Here is a 22,638-nt window from a genome sequence, read left to right as displayed (position 1 = left end):
CTTTTTCCTTCTTACATTAAGTCACTCTAGAAATAAAATAAATTAATCATTTTATATCCAAAAGAAAATAATGATATATAACTCTAATAAAGCAAGCACAGTTCATTACTTTGGAGAAAGATGGAGAAAATTACATTTGATTGTACCTTAACCATATATAATCTACTATTAATTATCTTTGCTTTATTAAAATAATACAGCCAGTCAGAAATGCCAATATTTGCTTTTAACAACTTTCAAAGTACAAAGCATGGTAATTTATCACATAGGAATCACAAAGACATCAATAACTAAAGTAGAGAATGTCTAAAGGAAATGATTATGGTCACCTAGCTCTGCCATTTTAAATATGTCAAAGACAAAGCTAATATGTGTGGGATCACAGTGAGTTAGGTAACTAAAGTATAATGAGAACAGAAATAAGAATTATTCCATTAGATCAAGACTAACTTTTTATCATTTCTTTTCTTCTATAAAATGAAATATTACTACCATGATACTCAAAGTAAAACAAATTTCTTTCTTTGTGTTTATTTTGTTTTGTGTTGTTATTCTATAAGCTATGATACTGATTGTTAAAGATACAGGGGAATATTCTAAAGAAAGCACTATTCAAGTTTATAATTAAATGCTGAATTCCCAGAAATATATCCCCAATAAATTTCATTGAATAATTGAATTCTGTTAAAACTCAATATTCATAAATACATATACTCAAACCCTTATGAAAATTCCATTGTACATGATAAAATTATAAATATTTTTACATGCTACAGGAGGATAGCTTTCTTATCTACCTTTAGAACCTTCAGCATACATCTAACTAAATTATTGGAGGAGTAACAAGCATAAAAGTTTATTCAATGAGCATATACCAAATTATTTTTTATTGTATCTCAATTTTGTTTAGAATAAATTCTTTAATTTTGAAATACAGATCCTAGATTGATAAATTTACAAATAGGATAACATCGCTCACTTTTAAAATAAAAGTGACACTAATATAACATTTAATATATAAAGTTTTGTAATTTTTCTTAGTGCTGGCTAACATTCAACAGAAATTCAATATAACCATTCATTCTGATTATATCTGCATTTTATTAAAAATGCAAACTAAATATAGTTTTTAGTTAACTACTATAATTAATACTGACTTTGTTCTTTATTTAAATTTAGTTTATTTTTCTCAGGAATGTGATAGAGTATGACTTTAATCAAAGTTTTACTTTTTAATTGTTCCTTAAAAAGTAATTTGAATATAAATAGATCATCAGCTAAATCTTAATCATATTTACTCAGAAAAGTCTGTACTCCTAAAAGCAGTCTCAAAAAGTACAAATCATAAAGAGGATATTGATTCATGAGGGCCCTCACTTACCAAGCTTCCTGGGAGTTCTGGTAAATGTCCCCTTCACAGTTCGACAATGGGAATTATCTCCTCCACAGACACCACATTTATCCTCAACCTTGTTAGAGCCGATTTCTTTATCACAGCCCACTTTCTGGGGAGAGATGTTAAATGTGGCTAATATTAAATGTGCCAAGTTGAAAATAACATCCCAGAGAATGATGGCCCACTTGTTTAATTACAGCCCAAAGTCAGCAAGTCCGCATCAAACTTGTATTGTAGCCTCATTTTTCATTCCTCAGTCATTTAAAGATCTAGTGTGAAGTCAGATAATTTAGACTCTCGGTAATAAAGATAAATTTTTCCAGTCTCAAAGTAGTTTCTCTATCATCCATTGTCTTAACCATCAAGCAAGCATCTACTGAGCACAGCTATAGCTGATGTTGGGGAGATGAAAACACAATAACATCAGATGTTTTCCGCATCGCACTCATACTTATAAAGCTGAAAAGTGATGTGATGGCTGGTACATTAATGTAATCTCTAGTTAGAATGTGAAACCAAAGTGCTGGAGCCTTTCATGGGACCTTGAGAGAACACGCAGTAGAAAGGCATTTCCGAAGTGCAAAGAAATTAAAACAGAGCTACAGAAATAAAATGTGGCAAGTGGATTCAGAGATTAATATTTAAATGATACTTAAGTGAACAGAAGGTGAGTGTTGCTCAATAGAACAGTGAAAGAGCTGTATAGCTGGTGGGGCCTTGAATGCCGGGTACACTTTACATTTTCACATTAATGGAATTACTGAAAGTGTTCTGTACTGGGACAGATCCTTAAAGGAAATCAGTGTAAGATAAGGATACACAATACATCCTGGCACTTATATATCATGGCATGAAAATGGACAAGAAAAATGTAAATATATACATATTTATGCATAAAAAAGTATACATATATATCATAAATATCTCTATTTTTAAATGCACTAGACATTGTGGGAGGTAAAAGATGAACAAGATGCATATTATACTGCTATGGTTTATATAGCCTCCTTAGAAAGCATGTGTTGGAAACTTCATTTCCAATGCAGCAGAGCAGTATGGGGAGATGGGACCCAATAAGACATAATTAGGTCTCTGAGGACTTTGCCTTCATGAACAAATTAATGTTCTCATAGGAGGGGCTCAGGATAGTTTCCCCTCCCTCCCACCTTGTACCATGGGATGTTGCAGCATGAGGGCTATCCCCACAGGCCAAGCCAGTGCACAAGCAGGGCTCGTGGTCCTTCCATCAAGAAAGACCAATGGACTCATAAGACAAACATTTTTTTCTTTATAAACTAGCCAGTCTGTGGGATTCTACTATCATAGCACAGAATGGACTAAGACATCTTCTTTGAGGGACAATTTAGTTCAGCCTGAGACATCTACATCTTTGAGACTTGTTAATACCACACTAGTTTTGCCACAGTGAAAAGGAAGTAGGTGTCAGGAGCAGTGCGCCAGTCAGCTAATAAAAATGATTTAGTATTAATTTAACTGTGAACATGAACAGGAAAAGAAACCATGAAAGAGATTAAATGGAACAAAAGACTTTTTTTTCCCCCTCTGTACTTTTTGTTTTGATGTGGAATTCAGCGTTTAAGCTTAGAGTTACTTGGATGGTAAGAAGAAAGAAAGAGAACTGTGTATCTTTCAAAGAAAAGAATATATTGAACATTGGTTTTTTGTTTTTTGTTTTTTAATCTGAGCCACCCATGCCTGTAACCCTAGTGTTTAGAAGGCAAAGACAGAAGGATTGCAAATGCTAGGCCAGCCTGGGCAACTTAGTGAGATGCTGTTTCAAAAAAAATAAGAAAGGAATGAAGGAGTGTAGCTCAGAGGTAGAGCACCCCTGGGTCCAATTCAACAACCACCACCACCACTACTACTATTACTACTATTACTCTTCCTCCTCCTCCTCCTCCTCCTACTACTACTACTACTAATGATGATAATCATAATAATAATATAATACATTTTAAAAGATCTTGTATTTAATGGTAGATTGCTACTAGCAAAATACTCAAAGCAAACATTGTTTCAATTGTATTCACAACCCAGAGGCATTGTTCCTTAGAAAATACATTTGGCTGGAAATCAGAAAATCAATTTGAATTTTATTCTGCCAATGGTGAAAGACTGATTTCAGTAAGAACAATTTCTCCCAAATTTAGTTTATCTGCTGAACTTTTCATAGACTGACTTCACAGATAAGAATATGTTGAAAATAAAATTGCAATATGCATATAGCTGGTAGTACAGGTAGAGTCACACTGTCCTGTGGTCAGCAGTCTAACTCACCACGCACTCTCCTCGCACACATATGCTGTAGGGATCCTTGTAAGAGCAGCGCGTCCCATCATGCACCAGCTGTTTCATGTACGCAGCATCTCCAGTCTCTTTGGATTGACAGTATAAGTGGCATCTTTTCTTGGCTGCATCCGAGGGGGGATAAAATGAGCTATTTACATAAGATAGAATGTTTGAGCAGCATAGTTTCTTTAATTTTTAAAATATTAAGTTTCAATATGGGCTCCTGAAAACAAAAGGAATACTGTATAAATAACAAAATAAGGAGTAGGAGAAGATTGCAAAGGTGCCAATGTGTATATCTGGCATAATTGTTTTAATGTCTTTAATGGCTTGTCATCTATCCTGGGATGCTAAGAGTGAAAAAGGGATCCATTAATAGCTGAGTAAGGATAACAGGTATAAACTGGGATGGCCCCAGGCAATCCAGACTATATTGCAACTCTAAATTTCACTTTAATAAATTTTAATTTAAAACCAATTTTGTTTTGATAATGTTCAGAACTCTGAAAGGGGTTCTCTTTGGTGACCCAATCACCTAGGATATGTTTTGCCTTTTGTGGGATCTTATTAATTAAATAGAGATTATATGGCTACCTTTCCCAAAATAAATAAAAATAATGCATTTCTACTGGAAGCACTGCAACTTGGAACTCCCATAGGCATCCACCTTTCCTTCAGGAGCTTTAAATTGAATGCAGTGGCATGCTGTATCACATGATAACCAGCTGACTATGTCCTCTTATTCACCCAAAATAAGAAATTTATCTAATCAAGATTTCAAGTATAAGATGTGAAACATTAAAAGAGTATTTTTATTTTTATTTTATTTTTATTTTTTTCGTGGTACTGGGGTTCCTGGAAGCCCTTCTACCTCCGGCCTACACTCCCAGACCTATTTTTACATTTTTATTTGGAAACAGAGTCTCCTAAGCCAGCGCGCGCGGCTGGCTTTGAACCTGCGCGATCCTCCTGTGTCTGCCTCCCAAGCGTGGGGATTACAAGCGTGCGCCACCACGCCCAGCTAAAAGAGTATTTTTAAACAACTAGTTTACAATATAAAAGTTAAAACGTTTATGAAGAATATTTTGTTTTTAAATAATGTCCTTTTTCTGGGTCCCAACTCAGCTGTAAAGTAACTGTATTTTTCTCTAGTTGTTCCAACATGAAAGATCACACGAATAACCCAAAAGCGTTTCTTAGGAGAGGGATTTCACCTAAATTAGGAAACCCAACATCTCTCCCAGGCTTTACTTCCAGCTGGTCATTTCACTGGAGATGGTGATGGGGCCGTTTGCGAGGCACTTTGTACGCCACAATTGCTCCCTCTCTAGGAAAGGGGGAACCTTAGCCTTATTCTTGGAAACCCAGGACGACTTGCCCCGAAAAGCACCATGGTTCCTAAGTTACCGAGTAGGGATCAAGAGTCCAAGGCAGCAGTGTTGGCAAAGCTTAGAGTCTAAGTGACCATCCACACAGCAGGGAGGAGCGGGAGTCTACTCACAGTCGGGATGCTCATACGGCAACCAGTGGTGCTTGGCATTCTGGTATTCAAAGTGGGAGTTACGCTGCTGGCACTGTTGTGCTCTAAAGTCCTCAAAGTGCTTTTGGCATTCTTCTGTATTACAAAGCTGGTACTCAAAATTAACACCAGGACAATCCTGACCACCATTGATGGGCCTAAAGAAAAGACAACATTTATAAAGGCCATTTGGCTTCCATCCAGCCCCAGCCACTGAAGCTTGCAGACACAGGGCTCCAGGGCAGAAAGCCAGAGCTTCCAAGCTGCCAGCACCAAGTGAATGAACTCATACTTCCTAATTCCTGTCCTTTTCCAAAGCACCCTTTTCTCCCTAATGCGGGGTGAAAGACCTAAAACTCGGCTTAAATTGCCTTTTCAATTTAAATGCATGGCAAAAATATATTAAAGAAATGAAAAGCAAGTATACAAAGGCAAAAAAATTATATTTTCTACCACATATAAAACATGAAGATGTGATGCAAAGAATCTTTGATCACAACTCCAAGCCTCTGTTTTCTCTTATGTAAAATGTAAATACTCATGCTGGCTTCTATAGAAAATGTCAGTCAAGATTAAATGAGATAAAATTTAGAATAGACCCTGGCTCATAGTCAACCTCAGCTGCTCTTATGATTTTGGCCATTTGTGTTACTTCTTTCTAATACTATCATCATCTCTTCCCATGAAGACAGGAATGTGGCCTCTGGTAGTCTTTATCAAAGACATGCTCAAAGACATCCTGCTACCAGAAATGAAAGAAAGGGCTGCCCACATGTTAAAGCCTACGTAGGAAGGATATACTAAGTTTAATAATTCCATTAATTTTTCTTTTAAAAGTAATGTTTTCTGAGCACATAGTAGGGACTAAATTTAGTCTGTGTGAATAAAAGACTGCCTTCCCCTTAATAGTTCACTGTCCATCTCTCAACACCTTTTTATTGCCCTTCTATGAAGCCACTGCACCTACTTGCCAGAGGTTTGTAGATGTGGTTGGTACTGCTCCCTCCCAACACACTCCCTTGCGATTAAGGAGGGTCTCACAACCCACACAGTGCCCTGCCCCAAGGACAGTGATCTACTTTCCCTCCTCAGTTCCTTAATTTTCTCAAACATCAATTTTTTCAATACTCTTCATTCAAGCTTCTCCATCATTAACTACTCTTTGCAAGATTGATAAACGATGGTTTATCCAAAAATAACACTAGTTTATAAACTAGTTTTCACGTCCTACATTTTCATGCATTTTATAACAGAATATTAATAAATAATATGGAAGTTATTTCCTGGTCTACCCAAAAATAATGATTTTAGGGATCATACTCACATGGGATTATTACACTGGCGTGTTCTAAAGCGAACACCAGTTCCGCACGTCCGGGAACAGGATCCAAATTTGGTCCATGACCCCCAATTACCATCTTGTTTTTGTTGATTAGCATTCTTCCACATGCAGTGACCCTTATAGCACCACTTAGAAAAATAAAACAAAGCAATTATGAAAATCATACACTGAAGCTAAAGAACTACATATTTGAAGGTCTTTGCTTTTTGTTTTCAAATTTTCAGGAAGAAATGCACCTAAAATATCCACAAAAAACAATTATGCTATCAAGATTCCCTTTTAGAAGAGTAACTCGGACTTGCACAATTAAAGTATAAAATGAAAATTTAAAAAGTAGCATTCGCTCAAATCATTAAATAATACATTCCTCAGTGAGTAACAACACCATAATCAATCATTTTGTGAGCATCTACCTTGCCTAATAGGTACTTTTCTACCCTACATTGCCCACCAGCTATGTCAACTCATGGTTAAGGGTAATACGATCCCCTTTAAGATTACAAAAGACCTATGTTTTGACTTAGAAAATAAAATAACATATCCAGAACCATATCCAGATTTTGAAGCATGTTATAACTTTATAAAATTTTAATTCAATGCTGGGTTGGGATGTAGCTCAGTGGTAAAGCATTTGCCTGGCAAGTGCACCACCCTGGGTTCGATCCCCAGTCCAAAAAGACAAAAAATAAAAAAACAAAACAAAACAAAACAAAACAAAAACCCATTGCCAGGTGTGGTGGCGCACGCTTGTAATCCCCACACTTGGAAGGCGGAGACAGGAGGATGGCACATGTTAGAAGTCAGCCTCACTGGCTTAAGAGATCCTGTTTCCAAATAAAATATAAAATAGGTCTGGGAGTGTAGCCTGGAGGTAGAAGGGTTCCATCCCCAGTACCACCAAAAAAAAAAAAAATTAATTCATAATGATTCCGAGGGGAAGATAGGTAAGATCAGAATCTTAACGTTCTAGGTGAGGAAGATTAAGGCCCAGCAAGGTTCACGAATAGCTGAAGGCCATATAACAAAGAAATACACTTGATCTTAGACAAATGGCCTAGAAGTGATGGCAAAGAGATAATTGGTACCACTAGAGCCCTGCATGGAGGCGCCTTCTGTACTGTGTACAGAACCACAGGCCACTTTCATATGCTGTCCAGCAGGTGCTCAGAAGGTGTTATTTTCCTGTCTAACATTTTGATTTTCTTTTTTACACTATATATAATAAAATCCCCTTTTAAAATCCAGCTCTTGTAAATTTAAGTATAATAGTTATATTGAGGTTGATTGGATACTAAGACTTGACTCCAGGACATCTTTAACAAAGCAAAACTGAATTAACTCATCATTGCTCATATTTTAACCAAAAAATTGTGATATTGGATTTTCCCAAAGCCAGACACTCTGTATGATGTAGTTAGTACAGTACTCGACATAATGCAACTGTCTTCAGTGACAGGTTATTATGCATAATTCTCATCTCAAGTACCGTTTATACACACCTAAAATAAACCCCTAGAAGAACTAAAAGCTTTCTTAATCATCTTTTCCAGCATTCAGTCCTGTCTACAATATCTTATTTCTAAACAAGTCAAAGCTCTTCAACGTGAGTTTTTAACATGCCTTTGTTTTAGGATTTCTGCCCTATGAGTAGCATAGCTTGGCACGCAGCCAGTTTCTGAGCATTCAGTCCTGACTGTACAATTTGAGATTTAAAACCTCTGGGCATCTTTCCCCAAGGAGCAAGGCCAAATCTTCTGTATAAATTCACATTACTTTATTTCTGGGCAACTTTTACAAGGAATGGGATGCCAGCAAGTAAATCAAATCCCACTAGCAGGAGGCCGGGGATTCTGCAGAAGAGCTCCTTCCCTCGCTGTCTGTGGCAGGCTGAATGGTGGTCCCATAGATAGTAGTTCCTAATCCCTGAGTAAACCTGGAAAATGCAATTTTATTTGGGAAAAGGGTCTGTGCAAATGTGATTAAACGAAGGATATCAAATTGGGAAGATTATCCAGGATTATTCAGTGGGCTCAAATGCCATTTCTGGTCTCCTTATAAGAGAAGGGCAGAGAAAGATTTGACACATAGAAGAGGAAAAGGCAATGTGACCACGGAGGCAGACATTGAAGTCAGAATGGTGCCGTCATGGGTTAGGAATGTGGGCAGACACTAGAAGCCACTGGAAGGCACAAGAAACATATTCTTCACAGGTGTCTCTGGAGGGAGTATGGCCCTGCCACTCACTGATTGAAGCTTAGGGAAACTGATTTTGGATTTCTTGCCTTTAAAACTATATTAGAATATTCTCCATTTCTATTCATTTCCCTACAAATGACACAATTTTGTTCTTTTTTATTGCTGAGTAGAATTCCATTGTGTATATATCCCATAATATTGTAATTCATTCATCTGTTGATGGACATCTTGGCTAGTGTCATAGTCAGTCAAAAAAAAGTGAAGGGCTGGCTGGATGCACTCCCTCATTTGTGGAAGCTAGGAAGAAATTGGGACACAGGAGGGACCCCAGGCAAAGGAGAAACCTAAGTGGAGAGAAGGAGAGGCCCTAACTGAGGGAGATGAGGGGGTTAGACTTGAAAAGGGAAACACCTCAATGGACATGATGTACATACACAAATTTATCATAGCCAATCATTGTGCTGAGCACAGATTGGAGTGGGGGAGGAACTGGGGGAGGGCTCAACAACTACTGTGTGCATGTATGCCTCTAACACCTCGAACTGCATCAAGATGTACAAAAACTGTGTACCAAAAAATATGTGAAAATAAAATTTTTGGTGTTTCAAATCACCAAGTTTATGGTAATTTGTTACAGCAGTCACAGGGAACTCATACCATAATGAAACCTCAGGCACCACAGTTTCCGTAAAAATGACAGCATAGCTCAGTTCTCCATTTGCCAGACTTTTTTTTTAATGATTACCATACAACATATAAATCTTCACTGTAGATACCGACATACTCACTTTTCCAGCAGCACACTCAGTCCCATCAAGTGGGGGTCCCTTTTTAGTCTTACAAAAGTAGGGATTGTCAGGATGGCTGCACCACAGCTGTTTGCATGGGTCAAAGGTCCGAAACTGAAAGAGAGAATTAAGCTGTCAGTGGACTTGCAGATGGCACGATATGCATCAGTGATGCATCTTATACAATCTCCTCCTGACATGTTTCTGGGATATTTTCATTTCAAGTTAATAGCCAAGGTTGTGACATATTAAGGAAAACAGTGGTAACAACTGCAAGTAGAGATACTTTTATTTGGCTTTTTAGCTAAATGTTTGTGTAAACACATATACAGACTTGTGTGCACTCTTAGATCTTTTGCTCTTTTTCTCTCTAAGCATAAACATCTTACCATTCTTTAAGTAGATTTTTTAAAAATCCAATCAACAGTTTATCTATATATTTATTACCTATACTGCTAAATTTCCATATGCAGTCTTACATGCATAGACTTTTAATTAGTGTCAAGTTTTAGACCTGGATTTTTTTTGTTGTTTTGTTTTAACCTCTATTACTTAATGCAGATATTGTGTTTTTCCATGATGTTGAGCCAAAGGCTTAGAATTCTTAGATCTGAAACATTAATGGAGGTAACTAGGAGCTCACAGTGCATACATAAAGCTTATAAATAAGAAATGGCTGTAAATGGAAGATTCTTTTTTTTTTTTTTTTTTTTTTTTGCGGGTCTGGGGATGAAACCCAGGGGCATTCAACCTCTGAGCTACACCCACTGCCCTATTTTTTATTCTTTATTTTTGAAACCAGGTCTCACTGAATTGCAGAGGGCCTAAGTAGCTAAGGCTGTCCACAAACCGCGATCCTCCAGTCTCAGCCTCCCGAATGCTGGGATTACAAGCGTGCACCACCATGCCCGGCTTTGTAAACGGAAGATGCTAAATAGCAGATCAATTTCTTTTCAGTACCAAGAAATACTTTTTTCTCTCTAACACGTAAAGTTTATTGCGACATATGATAAACCATTTTCCTTTTTTTCTTAAGTGAACTAATAATGATCGGCATGGAACTTTAATGAAACACACCTCTAATGTGAATAGTTACATGGAAGACTGGCTTTAATGGATTCCATTGAGCATTTACTAGGTACCTTAATTACACTTTCACATTGAATCCTTACATCAACCCTGTAAGTACTATCATTGTCCTCATTTTACACAACAGGCAATTAAGCTAGAGATATTACATAAGGTGTCTAAGGTGAGACATTTAGTGTCAGATCTAGGACTCAACCAACCGAGTGTGACCATGATACGCACATCCTACTGACGATGCATTTGATTTTCATATGATAATATACCAGCATTACGCTTACACATGGTCACAAGCACATGGTATACTGCCTATCAAGCCAAAGAAAAACAATGTATCTAAGGTTTAAGAGTCATATCTGAAGGCCACAAATACCAGAGGAAAAATGGAATGTAAAGATTTGGAGTCTGAGAGCCTTTGGTTCCAAGTCCAGTGCCCCTATTTCCCAGGTGTGTGCCTTGACCAAGTTGCTTGACTTCTGCAGGTCTCAGCTCTTTCATCTGTCAAAGTATATCTGTCTCCATCCAGTCTTTCCCAAGGATTAAATGAACAGTGTATTTTAAGATATTTTGTTTTAGTGTCTAACAATATAGCAAACCCAAGATAACTGATATATACTCATATTTTCACCAGTGACTCCGGTAAGTTTGCCAAAGAGGAGCTACATGAGTAGGTTTCAAGATGCAAGAACAAAACTGACTGTGGGTAACTTACCGCAGTGCACATTTTATAACCAACACCAAAATCAAAACGACATTGCTCATCCATAGAATAATTTATTCCAGGAAGCTCTGGAAGTTTAGGCCAGTCATGTTCAAAAGGATCATCGAGGAGACAATCATAGGAACTGCAGGAAGGAAAATATTATGTGTAGTTAAATGTAACATTCTAATGGGAAAGCACTCGTAGCTTATGTACTTTATAATCTCATCAGATCATAGAGCAAATTCACATACATTTAAAGGTTTTGTGTTTCTATTTCATTTAGATAAAGATCCTTTATTCTACTTCATCACAGCAAAGAAAGCCAATCAGGCCTTAGGAAGGCAGTAGAGTAGCCTTACTCCTATCACTAATTGAATCCCCCACAAAGTTCAGCAGGGAAGACCTTGACACCTCCTCTACAGGGTAGGTTGTATAATATGCAGGAATCGCATGGCCCTCCTCACCCCATCTTCAACTCAAGTTTGACCAATAGCCAAAATTCCACGAAGGATTTAATAAAGGGGAATCAGTCATTGTTAAGAATTCACTAAAGCTCTAGATGTATAGTTTCAAATATTGTGAGCACATTTGAAATACTGTAAGAATTCACTAAAGCTCTAGATGCATGGCTTCAAATATTGTGAGCACATCTGAAATACTGTGAATCATTATGCCAAAGCCTCTCATTCATAGGAAAATATTATCAACAATAGTTCTCTGAGAATTTTTATTACAATTGAGGTCTTAAAAGTCCATTTCATGTGGAAAGGCCATAATATAAATGATCTCTTGACACGGCAAGGCACCTACTGGATGTATCTCTTCAGCTCTTGACCACTGCATCGGGACCAGTGGTAACGATGGAATGCTGCTTGTACCAGAGGAGCCATTACGCTGCCCATGGCAGTCTCATCACCACACCTGTTGCCTTGTCCATCATGCTCCATTCCCAACCTAGAACAGAGAAGAAGAAACCTAGTGGGTAATAATTGGAGGAGCTACCGCTTTTGCATAATTTCTGTTTTGACTCTAAGTATGGGGACAGATGTATTTTTTAAGTCAACATGTCTGCCTTAGAGAAGTCAATGACACTGAAGTGGAGAACACTCTGAAAGAGTTCCCTTTCTTACTCTATGGCTGTGAGAGGCACTGAAATGCATCCGCAAGACAGTTGCTCATTGAGTTTCAGTGCATGACCTCTCCACTGCTTTCAGCTCCTCACATTTGGCAAGGGACGAGAACTGCCTGCTGGCATGCATTCTGCCCAAAGTGTGAACAATACTGGGAGAAGCAAAGAAAAGACCTTTTTTTTCTCCTTTACAGCTGTCAACAGTGACTTACACATGGCCAGTTTCATGGGCTACCACAAAAGCAGATGAAAAACCATCCTCATGATTCAGGGTACAACTTCTCACTGGATGACACATGCCCGTGACTGGAGCATATCCTGTAGAGAATAACAATTACTTTTATTTTCATTTTATGAGAAAACCCATTAAGAATTACTACTGGACCTTTGCCTAAGGGGGAAAAAGGCTTTTCAGAAAACAGGGGCAGCATTATTTCCCTGCTAGCATTAGACCACATTCTCTTGGGAAAACCACAGGTAATGGTCTCTAAAAAGATTCTTTGGGTTTGTATTTTCTTCTTTCCTAAGGGATGGAACTGCCCAGGGTTACCATTCTATTCTGCCGCCCAGCTAAGTCTTGTCTTTCTGTTTTAGTAAATGGTCCTTCATATCATGGTACTGATGAAGGGAGCCAGAAATTCCATCAATGTTGAAAAGAAAATCATCAGTCTGCTTTTTCCAAAGTCCACATCAGAATTTATTAGATAAATGCAAGCTGACTTTGGAAGAGAGTTCTTTGGCAGCAGTCATTTCTCATGGCATCTCTTTTCTCATTCCAAACAGTTAGTGGAAATCACACTGTGTTTTACAGCATCCCCTCCATACCCCAAATGCATGATCGTTATTTTAAAGACAAGTATAATTTATTATGGTATTTAAGTGGCATTAACATTGTGAATTCCAGAAAAGTCATTGGAAGCAAAAGAAAGGAAATGTATGCTTGGCTGGTGTGGGGCAGTAAATGGTGGTGGAGTTCTGAACAGTTGAATAGACTGCCTGATTTAGAATTGTTTTTGAAAAGTCATGCCCTGAAGTTTTTCTTCTACATATTAATGGTAATACCTTGCATTCCAGCAGGTCCAAAGTCTTGCCTGGTTAAGAAAATTGCATGATCATGGTGCTCAGAGTGGTTGGGATCAGGTTTTTGTTGTTGGCAAGCCCAGCGACACACATTCTCTAAGCTCCTGGATGGGTTTCCCCTTTCTATGAGGCTGATGGACTAAGAGGAAACAATGTGTTAAATACACGTATAACATTTTCCCAAATCCTCCTTTAATAACTTTTTCTATAGGGTGAAATTTGGAATTCTAATTCTTAAGCAAGCTAATAATATTATTTGGGGCTTTAGACATCTACTAAAGTTTGGGGATTTTAATGCCAATAAAGAATATCTTGATGATCAATACTTACTGTGTAAAAGTTAATCTACATCATTAAATAAACAGGGGCAGCATTATTTCTCTGCTTACATTATGTGACATTTTCTTGGAATGTCTCATGTGGGGATCTGTTATTGTGAGGCAACTCAGTACTAATCATTTGGGTAATAATTTTTTGGCATGAGGCTTTCCTACCAGAGATATGAAAGTAAAAGACTTTAGTTAAGATTTCTTTTTTAGTTTTGTCCATAATTAATCAGCATGTGGGGAAATAGTTCTTCCATTAGCTATAAATCTGATCAAATCATGGTTTATTGGGAATAGTCAAATTATATTACCCCCACATCGAAAACAACAACAATTTTTAAACTCATGATAATATAAATAGTGACAACTCTTATCTTGTAGCTCCAGTGAATAGAATTAAGTTCCTTGGAATGATTCCACTGTCACTTTATGGTCAAGAGTTTAAAGTTCAGGGAGAGTGTGGTACATCCCTCAAGAACCCAGAAGCTTCAATTCTAGAATGTTTCTGATGGAATGGGAAACTTAGAATCAAAATGAGTCTCCACTTGGCTGAAGGGATGAGAGCTTTGTTAAATTTCAGCAATTGTTACTATCAGTGTTTACATTCTTAATAAAGTTAGTTTTGATTTGTTACATGCTGATCACATATTTCTCCATACAAATAATTTAGCAACCAACTGAAGCTGTTAACATTTCCAGCTGGAGATAACTTGCCTTCTTTGGTAGCAATACAAAGTAGGTCAGGTTTATGGAAGAAAATAAAGAACAATGATAATCTATCCTTAGACAATGATAAGCGGATAGTAAATACACAATTAAATGCAAATGTTCATATTTTCTGTTTCCTAAATTCACAAATTCACTGGCATTTCATAATCAGGAGGATTAATGATGAAAGAAGGACATATAATTTTAAACATCAAGAAAATTGCCAACTTGGTTGCTTTCTGTAAGCTTATTCTCAAAGAAAAGGCATTTCCATTATTTCCAAGGACAGGGACACATATCAATTTAAAGTGGTTAAAGTCAACTGTACTATAAGAAATGCCTACTTTGTGCATTTTGATCCAATTTTTTATTTTCAAAAGGCTTAAAGCTCTTTTAAAGAAAAATATTCACTATGCTTCACTCTTAAATAGAAACATATACATGTAAATATTGGTTTAGCAAGTCAAGAGAAGACAAAGATCTCTGTCTTTTTCTTCATTGATACATTTAAACACCTACAAAAATGTGTGTCACTCCACAGGCACTCAATATACCCATTTTGAATGAATCTATAAATCACGAACTTGATGACAATGATAAGCTGGGAAAAATCTCTTTTCCATTAGTGGTATCCATTCATTTTTATTCACAAGAGTCTTGCCTAAAGTCAGGATAATGATCTTCATCTCCATTAGACAGAAATATGTTAGCAAACTGTAGTAGCACAAAATCATTTATCTTTTGCTCATATCTGGAGATCTTTTCTCATGGTGGCAGTTTATCCTCCTTGGCTTGGGCTATCAGGGTTCTTCGTGAGACCCAGTGTGCTTGTACCTTCAGCAATTTAGTTTCTTATGTATTAATTCAGTCTCTAATGTTCACAGTCCACATATCTTAACATCTTTTACCTTTGCATAACCCAGCATTATCATGCGTACCAGGACCACGTTTATATGCACGCCGAGGGACTCATCATGGTAAATTTCATTTACCTAGAAATAGGGCAGAAAATTGTTAACAGAAAGGCATTTGAAAGGATTTCATGAGATGCACAACATTTCAAAGATCAGCCATGTAAATTGCCACAAGAACTCTAGTCAAATTACTTTTATTAAAATTTAGTTTAACCTGAACTCAGAAATGAAGTCATCTCTCATTAGCTTTGGGTATAGATTCCTTAGGTATGTAAATTACCCATTTTGTAAACACTACAATCTGAATATAGAAAATGCACTCAGAAAGGGTTTCGTTAAGCTATTGTAGTTTTAGATTCTGAGCATTTGTGATGCAACCCATGTGTAACATTCACCAAAAGCAAGTCTAAGAGGGTGAATGAAAAATTTTCTGCTAGCCTGAGAGTGACTGCAGTCATACTGGAGAGAAAAGATGGCAGACTTTTTCTACTGGGGTGCTCATGGGCGCCAGCAAGATGCTATATCTGGCTGATTATCCTGAGGTTTGTGTAGTTTTGGTAGTTGATCTGTGGGCAAGAAAGGAGGTACTTCTCCCAGTGAACCATCTGCTAGGAGGTGGATCAGCTGGGGCAAGGACTGCTTAGAATTAAAGTAGGAGAGATGTTCTTCAGTATTTAAATTATTAAGGTGATTGTATACATGTACATCAGATGTATCCCTGGATACAAGTCAGAGGAGCAAAATTAGGCCACCGCTTGTTACTTCACTTTTGAAGTTCAGCTGAAATTTCTAAAAGTGATCTGGTATACTCTAATATCTTAGACACTGAAATTAAGGCACTGTCAGAGGTCACAGTCCAACTCTGTTTTATACAGATGAGGAAGATGAAGCCTGTATAGACTGAGTGGCACATAAAACCACACAGTGAGCTAGCTGCAGATAGAAATCTAAAGTGGGCTGTAATTATATCTTCTGATTAAGCTGGTGCAAAGCGAGTACAAATAAATGCTGAACTTGGCAGGAATAAGAAAGGTGGAGCTGTTTGGCTAGATTGCAAAGTTCTTAGCTGTTCTCAAAAGAAAGGTACCTAACACTTGTCACAGTAGCTAGCAGAGGAATGAAAAACCAACTGCTATTTGGACAGCAGGCACAGAAAACCTAAAACCTGCAGGGAACTTACATGCTGATCTCCATAGCAGCTGCAAATTTACAATCCCACCAGCAGTGTAGAAGAGTTCCTATTTCTAATATCCTCAACCTGCACTTATCATTGTTTATATTCTTGATGATTTTCATTTTAACTAGAGTTGGACAGAAACTCAGGGTAGTTTAATTTATATTTTCTTGATTGCTAATGATGTTAAATATGTTTGTTAGCCATTTGTATTTCTTTTGAGAAGTGTGTTTATTTCAATATCCTATTTTTAATTGGGTACTTTTTATTATTTTAGTTCTTTATATAGTCTACTCTATATTATATTATATTATATTTATATTATATTTATCAGAGGATTAACTGGTAAAGATTCTCTCCCAATCTGTAGGCGCTCTCTTTAGACTTGATATTTTTTTGCTGCACAGAAGTTTTTAATTTGATAGCATACTATTTACTGATTTTATATTCTATTTCCTGAACTTTAGGGGTTTTGTTGAAGAAGTACCTACCAATGTCTATATGGTCCTACTCCCTCTTTTAGTAGTTACAAAATTTCTGTTTTTAATTTCTAGGTTGTTGATCAATCTTGAGTTAATTAGTATGGAGGTTTCTCAAAAGATTAAGAATGGAACCCCATAAGACCCAGTCATACCACTTCTCAGTATCTTCCCAAAAGAAATAAATTAAAATACTATAGTGATACCCATGTTTATAGCAGTACAATTTACAGTAGCTAGGTTATGAAAGCAGAGAGCAAGGAGCCCAGAAAATGCATCATACAGAGAATGGTTGGGAAAGATGTAGTGATTAAAAGTCTGGGCACCAGACAGTCATGGTCTCAGATGAACCCTGGTTCAACCTTTCATTCCCTGTGAGCTCTTCATCTCTCTGGGCTTTAGTCAAATGAACATAATAAAAACATTGCCTCAAAAGTTGGGTAGGAATGAAAAGATTTAACTCATGCAAACAAATTGCTCAAAAACTTTATGTCTAAGAAGGAGGGGCACTGAAAGGGTATTAGAATATAGAAGGTGGAACAGAAAAATCCAGAAAGAAGATTTAACAGCTATCATATGAGAATTTAGACTTATGCTGCATACCTATAGGAAAAAAACTAAAGTCCATTCACATTATTAAAGGAATACATTTCAGTTCTATATAAATAAAAATTAAACACCAGACAAAAGGCCTTTGGGGCCAGAGGCAGATTCTCTTATCTTACACCACATCTCACATTGCCTAAGTGAAGACTGAATTCCTCTCCTCTTCTGAATTATCTGGTTAAAATATTTTTTTCTCCCTAACTTTATAGTTCCAATAAAAGTGAAAAGTCTAAAGCCAGACCTGTCACTAACACATTCATCCAGACTCGGGGACATTCCTGGAGACTTCTTGTGAGACAGCTGTTTTACGTTAGGGCCATGGCTTCACACACAAGGGTGTAACACAAATTTAGCTTAACGTAGTTGAAATGCAAAAGTATATAGTTTTGTTTAAAGGTTGAAAGCAAAGTTAATAAAATTGAAGAACGAAAAGAAAGTTAGACAGAAAGAGAAAGTGAATTAATTTTTGGAGAAAGAGCAGTGACAGAGGGTAGGAGAAGAGCAGTGAAGACTATATTGTGACATTTATGATGTGCACGTCAAAGGTACAGAAAACACCTACCTACATCCTTAGAATCATAAACTGAAGGAAAAGTAGTAGGAATGACAAATAGTTTGTGATATTTGAGTTGATATAAAATGTACATATATCCATCATAAATTAGTAAATTCACTTGCAATTGGTAATTTTTTAAGTATAATAAACAAAATTTGTATTCCCTGCAGCAGTATTACACCAGTCAAATGAGTAAAAGGACACTTTTTTAGAAGTCCTGTTAACATTCACCAAAAGAAATGTATTATTTAACAAAAGTCACTATTATGCCAGTATGCCAGACTAATTAAATAACAGTGTACTCCAGTAAAAACTAAAATCAGTTATGGAATGTTCTGAGTCAGCACATAATTTTGAAACTCATAGAGTACACATTGTTACAAGGTAAAAATAATAAAATATAAAGAAATAATACTTTTACAGAACAAAAAGTATTTGTTCATTGTCACAAATCAACACTATTAGGTTTCTATACTGTTCAAACTTCTGGATCTTATTATTTTAGTTTTCAAGGCTTAATTGGTTCCAACACATTTGCTTTTAGAATGTATTTAATAAGTTGGCTGTGTATCTTTTTGTCAGGCCATACCCATGCCTGAGATGCAGGATTCCATAACCTAGGACACACAGGACATAGTGCATCACAGAATGAGACACCTCAAGTCCCAGATTCAGGCTCTAGAGCTGCCACCAAGGAGCTGAATGACCTTATAGTGACAACCTCTTTGAGCCTCAGTTTTCTTGTTGGCAAATTGTGTTCACAGTTGTGTGCCTGCTTAATTTGTTGCTTGAGCAAGAGGCTATGGCAAAATACAGTGCGTTAGCACTCAGCCACCTACCCATGAAACAGTTTTACAGCTATATTTTCATAATTCACCTGCAAAGATCAAGCAAAAAATTGTCCCATCATAGTTTTCACTGAAGGAGAATTTAAGATGTTTCTGTTTGATTTTTAAAAATCTCAATCAAGTGAAAGGTACAATTTAAATTATCAAAAAATTATTGAAAAAATCAGTTAAGAGTTTAACTTTTATTTTTGAAAACACTAAGGATTTCAGAAAAGCTCTTTCCAGAAGATGGCAGTATACACATTTTAGAGGGGTGAAGGACAAGCTGCTTAGTAACACCTTAGTGTACCAGTTGGTAAGTCTGTCTTTCCTATATTTACACATAAACAAACTAGCTGCCTTAAAATTAAATAAAATTTCTCTCTATCCTGGGGGAAAATGCTAAGTTTTCAATGCTTACTCATTTGACTTTCCAAAGCAAGGGAAAATATTGAAAAATATTTATTTAGATATTTCATGTCATCTTATTATAATATTATATAAGAGGCATAAAGAAATTCCTATGATCTTGCTGTTTTTAACACTCAATAAGTCATATGTAGAAAGAACTAAAAGCATAGCATACTGAATTTATAGTTTGAATCTATCAGGTAGGACTAAAATAATATTAAGAAAGTATTTTAACAACTTTTAGTGACAAGTCCAACTTTTTTTTTTTTCTGAAGCAAAAGCAACATCAACAAAAACTTAAGGGAAAATAAGCAGGTAACCTTACATACAGCTTTCCAGATTTCAGACACTGTTTTAAACCCTTTAATGATTTTAACTCAAAAATGCCTTGAAATAGTTTTCAAGATATCATCTCCATTTTACATCTAAAGAAACTGAGACTCAGTTAAGTAACTTCCCCAGCAATACACAGCTAATAGAGATAACAGAGAATCAAAAGCTAGACAGTTTAGTTCCAAACTATGTAGTTTTTAACCATTTTGCTATACTCTCACCAACCTGCAGACCGCAGCATCATCACTATTCACAAAAGACTTGGTTTTAAAATAATTGTTAATGGTTCACTACCTCTGAGTTGAAGAATGCGATGTGGAACTATACTAAAAAAAAGAACTTAAAAATGTCACCTGCTTTTGACAATCTTCCTTCCAATAAGTTTAAAGAAAATGAGAAGTTCTTTTCTGATTTTAAAATAAATAATTTTGTAATGATCAATGTAATGGTACATTAAGAAGTCTTGGAAAAAATAAGGAGGGGCTAAAGCAAATCAATTTAAAAAAATGAATAAGAAAAATGATAGGATGAAATGTGTAACCAGTGTTTTGGGTTGTAGGAAAACATTAAGTACAAACATTCAAAGAAGTCATGTGTACGACACTGCAGAATGGAAATTTATATATGTCTATGCAAAAATAAACAGCTTTCTAACATGAGAGACAATCCACTAGACTCTGAGTAGATTCTCTGAGGTGTCTAAGGTTGAACCCAGAGTGTCATTAAATGACCTGAAAGAAGAATTAAATACAATATTGATTCTATTTTCATTTGACCTTAAATTGGATGATGTTGCCAATGATGGGAAGAGGGAAAAAGGTAAAATCCAATCAAGTATTCTTTTCCTTGAAAGGAAAATTCCTTCCAGGTTTGTTCCGGGACAGGACAATTTCTCCCAGGACATTTCCCTGGCAGGACAATCTGACCTGCTTTGTTTGACTAGCTGATGAACAGCTTTGTCTGGCCTCAACAAAGAAACAGTCATCTTTCTTTCAGATGGGTGGAGTAGGTCTTGAGAGGCAGTGTAGCATGGTGGCTGAGAGCACAGCTCTGCGGCCCGCTGCCTGGCTATGCTTTTATAGCTTTGCAACCTCAGTTTCCTCGTCTAGAGGAATGATCACAGCATCGTCCTCATGGGTGTGTTGAATATATGAGCTCATATACTCACAGAGCTTAAAATGGTACTGACTCGTAGCAATTCAAAAACCTGTTTTTCATAATTATTGCTATTGTTACATAGAAGCTAATAATTTTATATATAGATATATGCTGAATAATATATAAATAGAAAATCTATGCATGTGTATATACCTGCTTTTACTTATATACCTGTATTTTACTTTAACTGAGTAAAATACCTGTCTCCCATCCTGATAACTCCTCTTCCCTCAACTCCAGTCTCACCAAATAGTGAACAGTAACTACTGTTTATTAATATTCTCATCAATTATTTATTGAAGAGCAGTTATATTCCCAAATGTCCTAGAGGTCAGGAGCTGTGTGGTGAATGAGTTTGAGACTCTGATTTTGTCAAATGTGTATTCTAGTAGAAACACAAGCTCAGAAGCATGAAAAATAAATAAATAAATACAAAAATAAAATAAATACACACAGGTGAGAGTTCATTTCTGATGAAAATAGGTGCTATGAAGAAAACTTTCTGAGTGAGGAGGTGGAGGAGCAGAGACCAGGATACTTTTTGAGACTGGATTCTCAGGGTGGGGAGAACTATGCAGGAAGAAAACAGTGAGGGGAGCACCGGGGAAAGAGCAGTCCTTGCAAAGGTAAGAGCAGGTACAACTCAGCGTGTAGGAGAGGGCTCCAAACCCTCCTCACTGTTTCACGTGGCAGCTGAGACCCCGAGAGCTCCGTTTAGACCATATCTCCCCAAATGATGATTAGAGCCCAGATCCAACTAAGGCCTGGTGATGCCAAGGCCTGGTCTCTTCTCATAGGTCTCTTTGTGGTCACAGTGGAAGTGCCAGTCTTTCCTTTCTGAAAGGTTGATTCTTACTTCCTTTCATTTTCTTCAAAAAATCAACTCTTCATGTCTCTTCTTCAATCTTTCCCTTGCTGGGAATAACTTTTCCTCTTTCATTAACATTCTCTACTTCATGAAACCAGAAGTGGCTTTTGCAGCATCTGGTGCTGTTTACCAGTACATTCTTCAGCCACAGTGTCCTGCTTCTTTAGGAGATTAGCTCCTCTGCCTCACCCACACATGGCAGTATTTTTCAAGGTCTGCCTTTTCAACTACCCTTCTCATACGTTTTCCCTGCACTGCTTCATCCACTGCTGTCACTTCAACCAATGCCCACAGGCTGATGAGTCCCAAATGTTTATCTAACATTGACTGATCTCTCTCAGGCTCCAGAGACACATGCTTAGGCCTAGTAACATGCCCATCTGTTAGAGGTGAATGTATTCAGCTCAATGGACACTCTTTTTTCCTACAATCTGTTCTTCTTTTCTGAATAGCCAGTCACAGTTAAAGAACAAATCATCCTTGATTCCTGCCTTGCATTCAAGTATTAAAGTCATTCTCCAATCAAGTCCTATAGACATTTGGCAGCCCTGTCCAACCTCCACCTTCAGCAGCTTAGAATCCACCCAATTCATCCGGATTGCTGCAATCACCTGCTACACATGTTTGAATTGGGTAATCTGGGCTGGTTTTAGTAGCTATCTGGAAAGGAAGGTTCTAAGAGTCAGATAGTTGTTTCCAATGAGTATGAGTCTTTTTCTATTAATTATG

General features: G+C 36.9%; 1 protein-coding gene across 1 annotated transcript in view; it reads right to left on the bottom strand.

Annotated features, from left to right (window-relative positions):
* The window catches only part of ADAMTS3 (ADAM metallopeptidase with thrombospondin type 1 motif 3), a gene marked incomplete at both ends in the record, with an annotated part of 278,402 nt that overhangs the window by 26,087 nt on the left and 229,677 nt on the right, over nucleotides 1-22,638 (bottom strand). The window contains 10 exons of the mRNA XM_080697857.1: nucleotides 1,382-1,505; nucleotides 3,695-3,828; nucleotides 5,208-5,383; nucleotides 6,550-6,695; nucleotides 9,552-9,665; nucleotides 11,350-11,482; nucleotides 12,151-12,294; nucleotides 12,682-12,787; nucleotides 13,532-13,688; nucleotides 15,492-15,575. Coding sequence (XP_080553983.1) covers nucleotides 1,382-1,505; nucleotides 3,695-3,828; nucleotides 5,208-5,383; nucleotides 6,550-6,695; nucleotides 9,552-9,665; nucleotides 11,350-11,482; nucleotides 12,151-12,294; nucleotides 12,682-12,787; nucleotides 13,532-13,688; nucleotides 15,492-15,575 — 1,318 coding nt within the window. The remainder of the gene's footprint in view (nucleotides 1-1,381; nucleotides 1,506-3,694; nucleotides 3,829-5,207; nucleotides 5,384-6,549; nucleotides 6,696-9,551; nucleotides 9,666-11,349; nucleotides 11,483-12,150; nucleotides 12,295-12,681; nucleotides 12,788-13,531; nucleotides 13,689-15,491; nucleotides 15,576-22,638) is intronic.

This window comes from Muscardinus avellanarius, assembly GCF_963383645.1.
Source record: "Muscardinus avellanarius genome assembly, chromosome: 6".
NCBI classification, from domain to species: domain Eukaryota; kingdom Metazoa; phylum Chordata; class Mammalia; order Rodentia; family Gliridae; genus Muscardinus; species Muscardinus avellanarius.
Note: the sequence above shows the minus strand (reverse complement) of the source record. Positions and strands in the feature narration are given on the sequence as shown.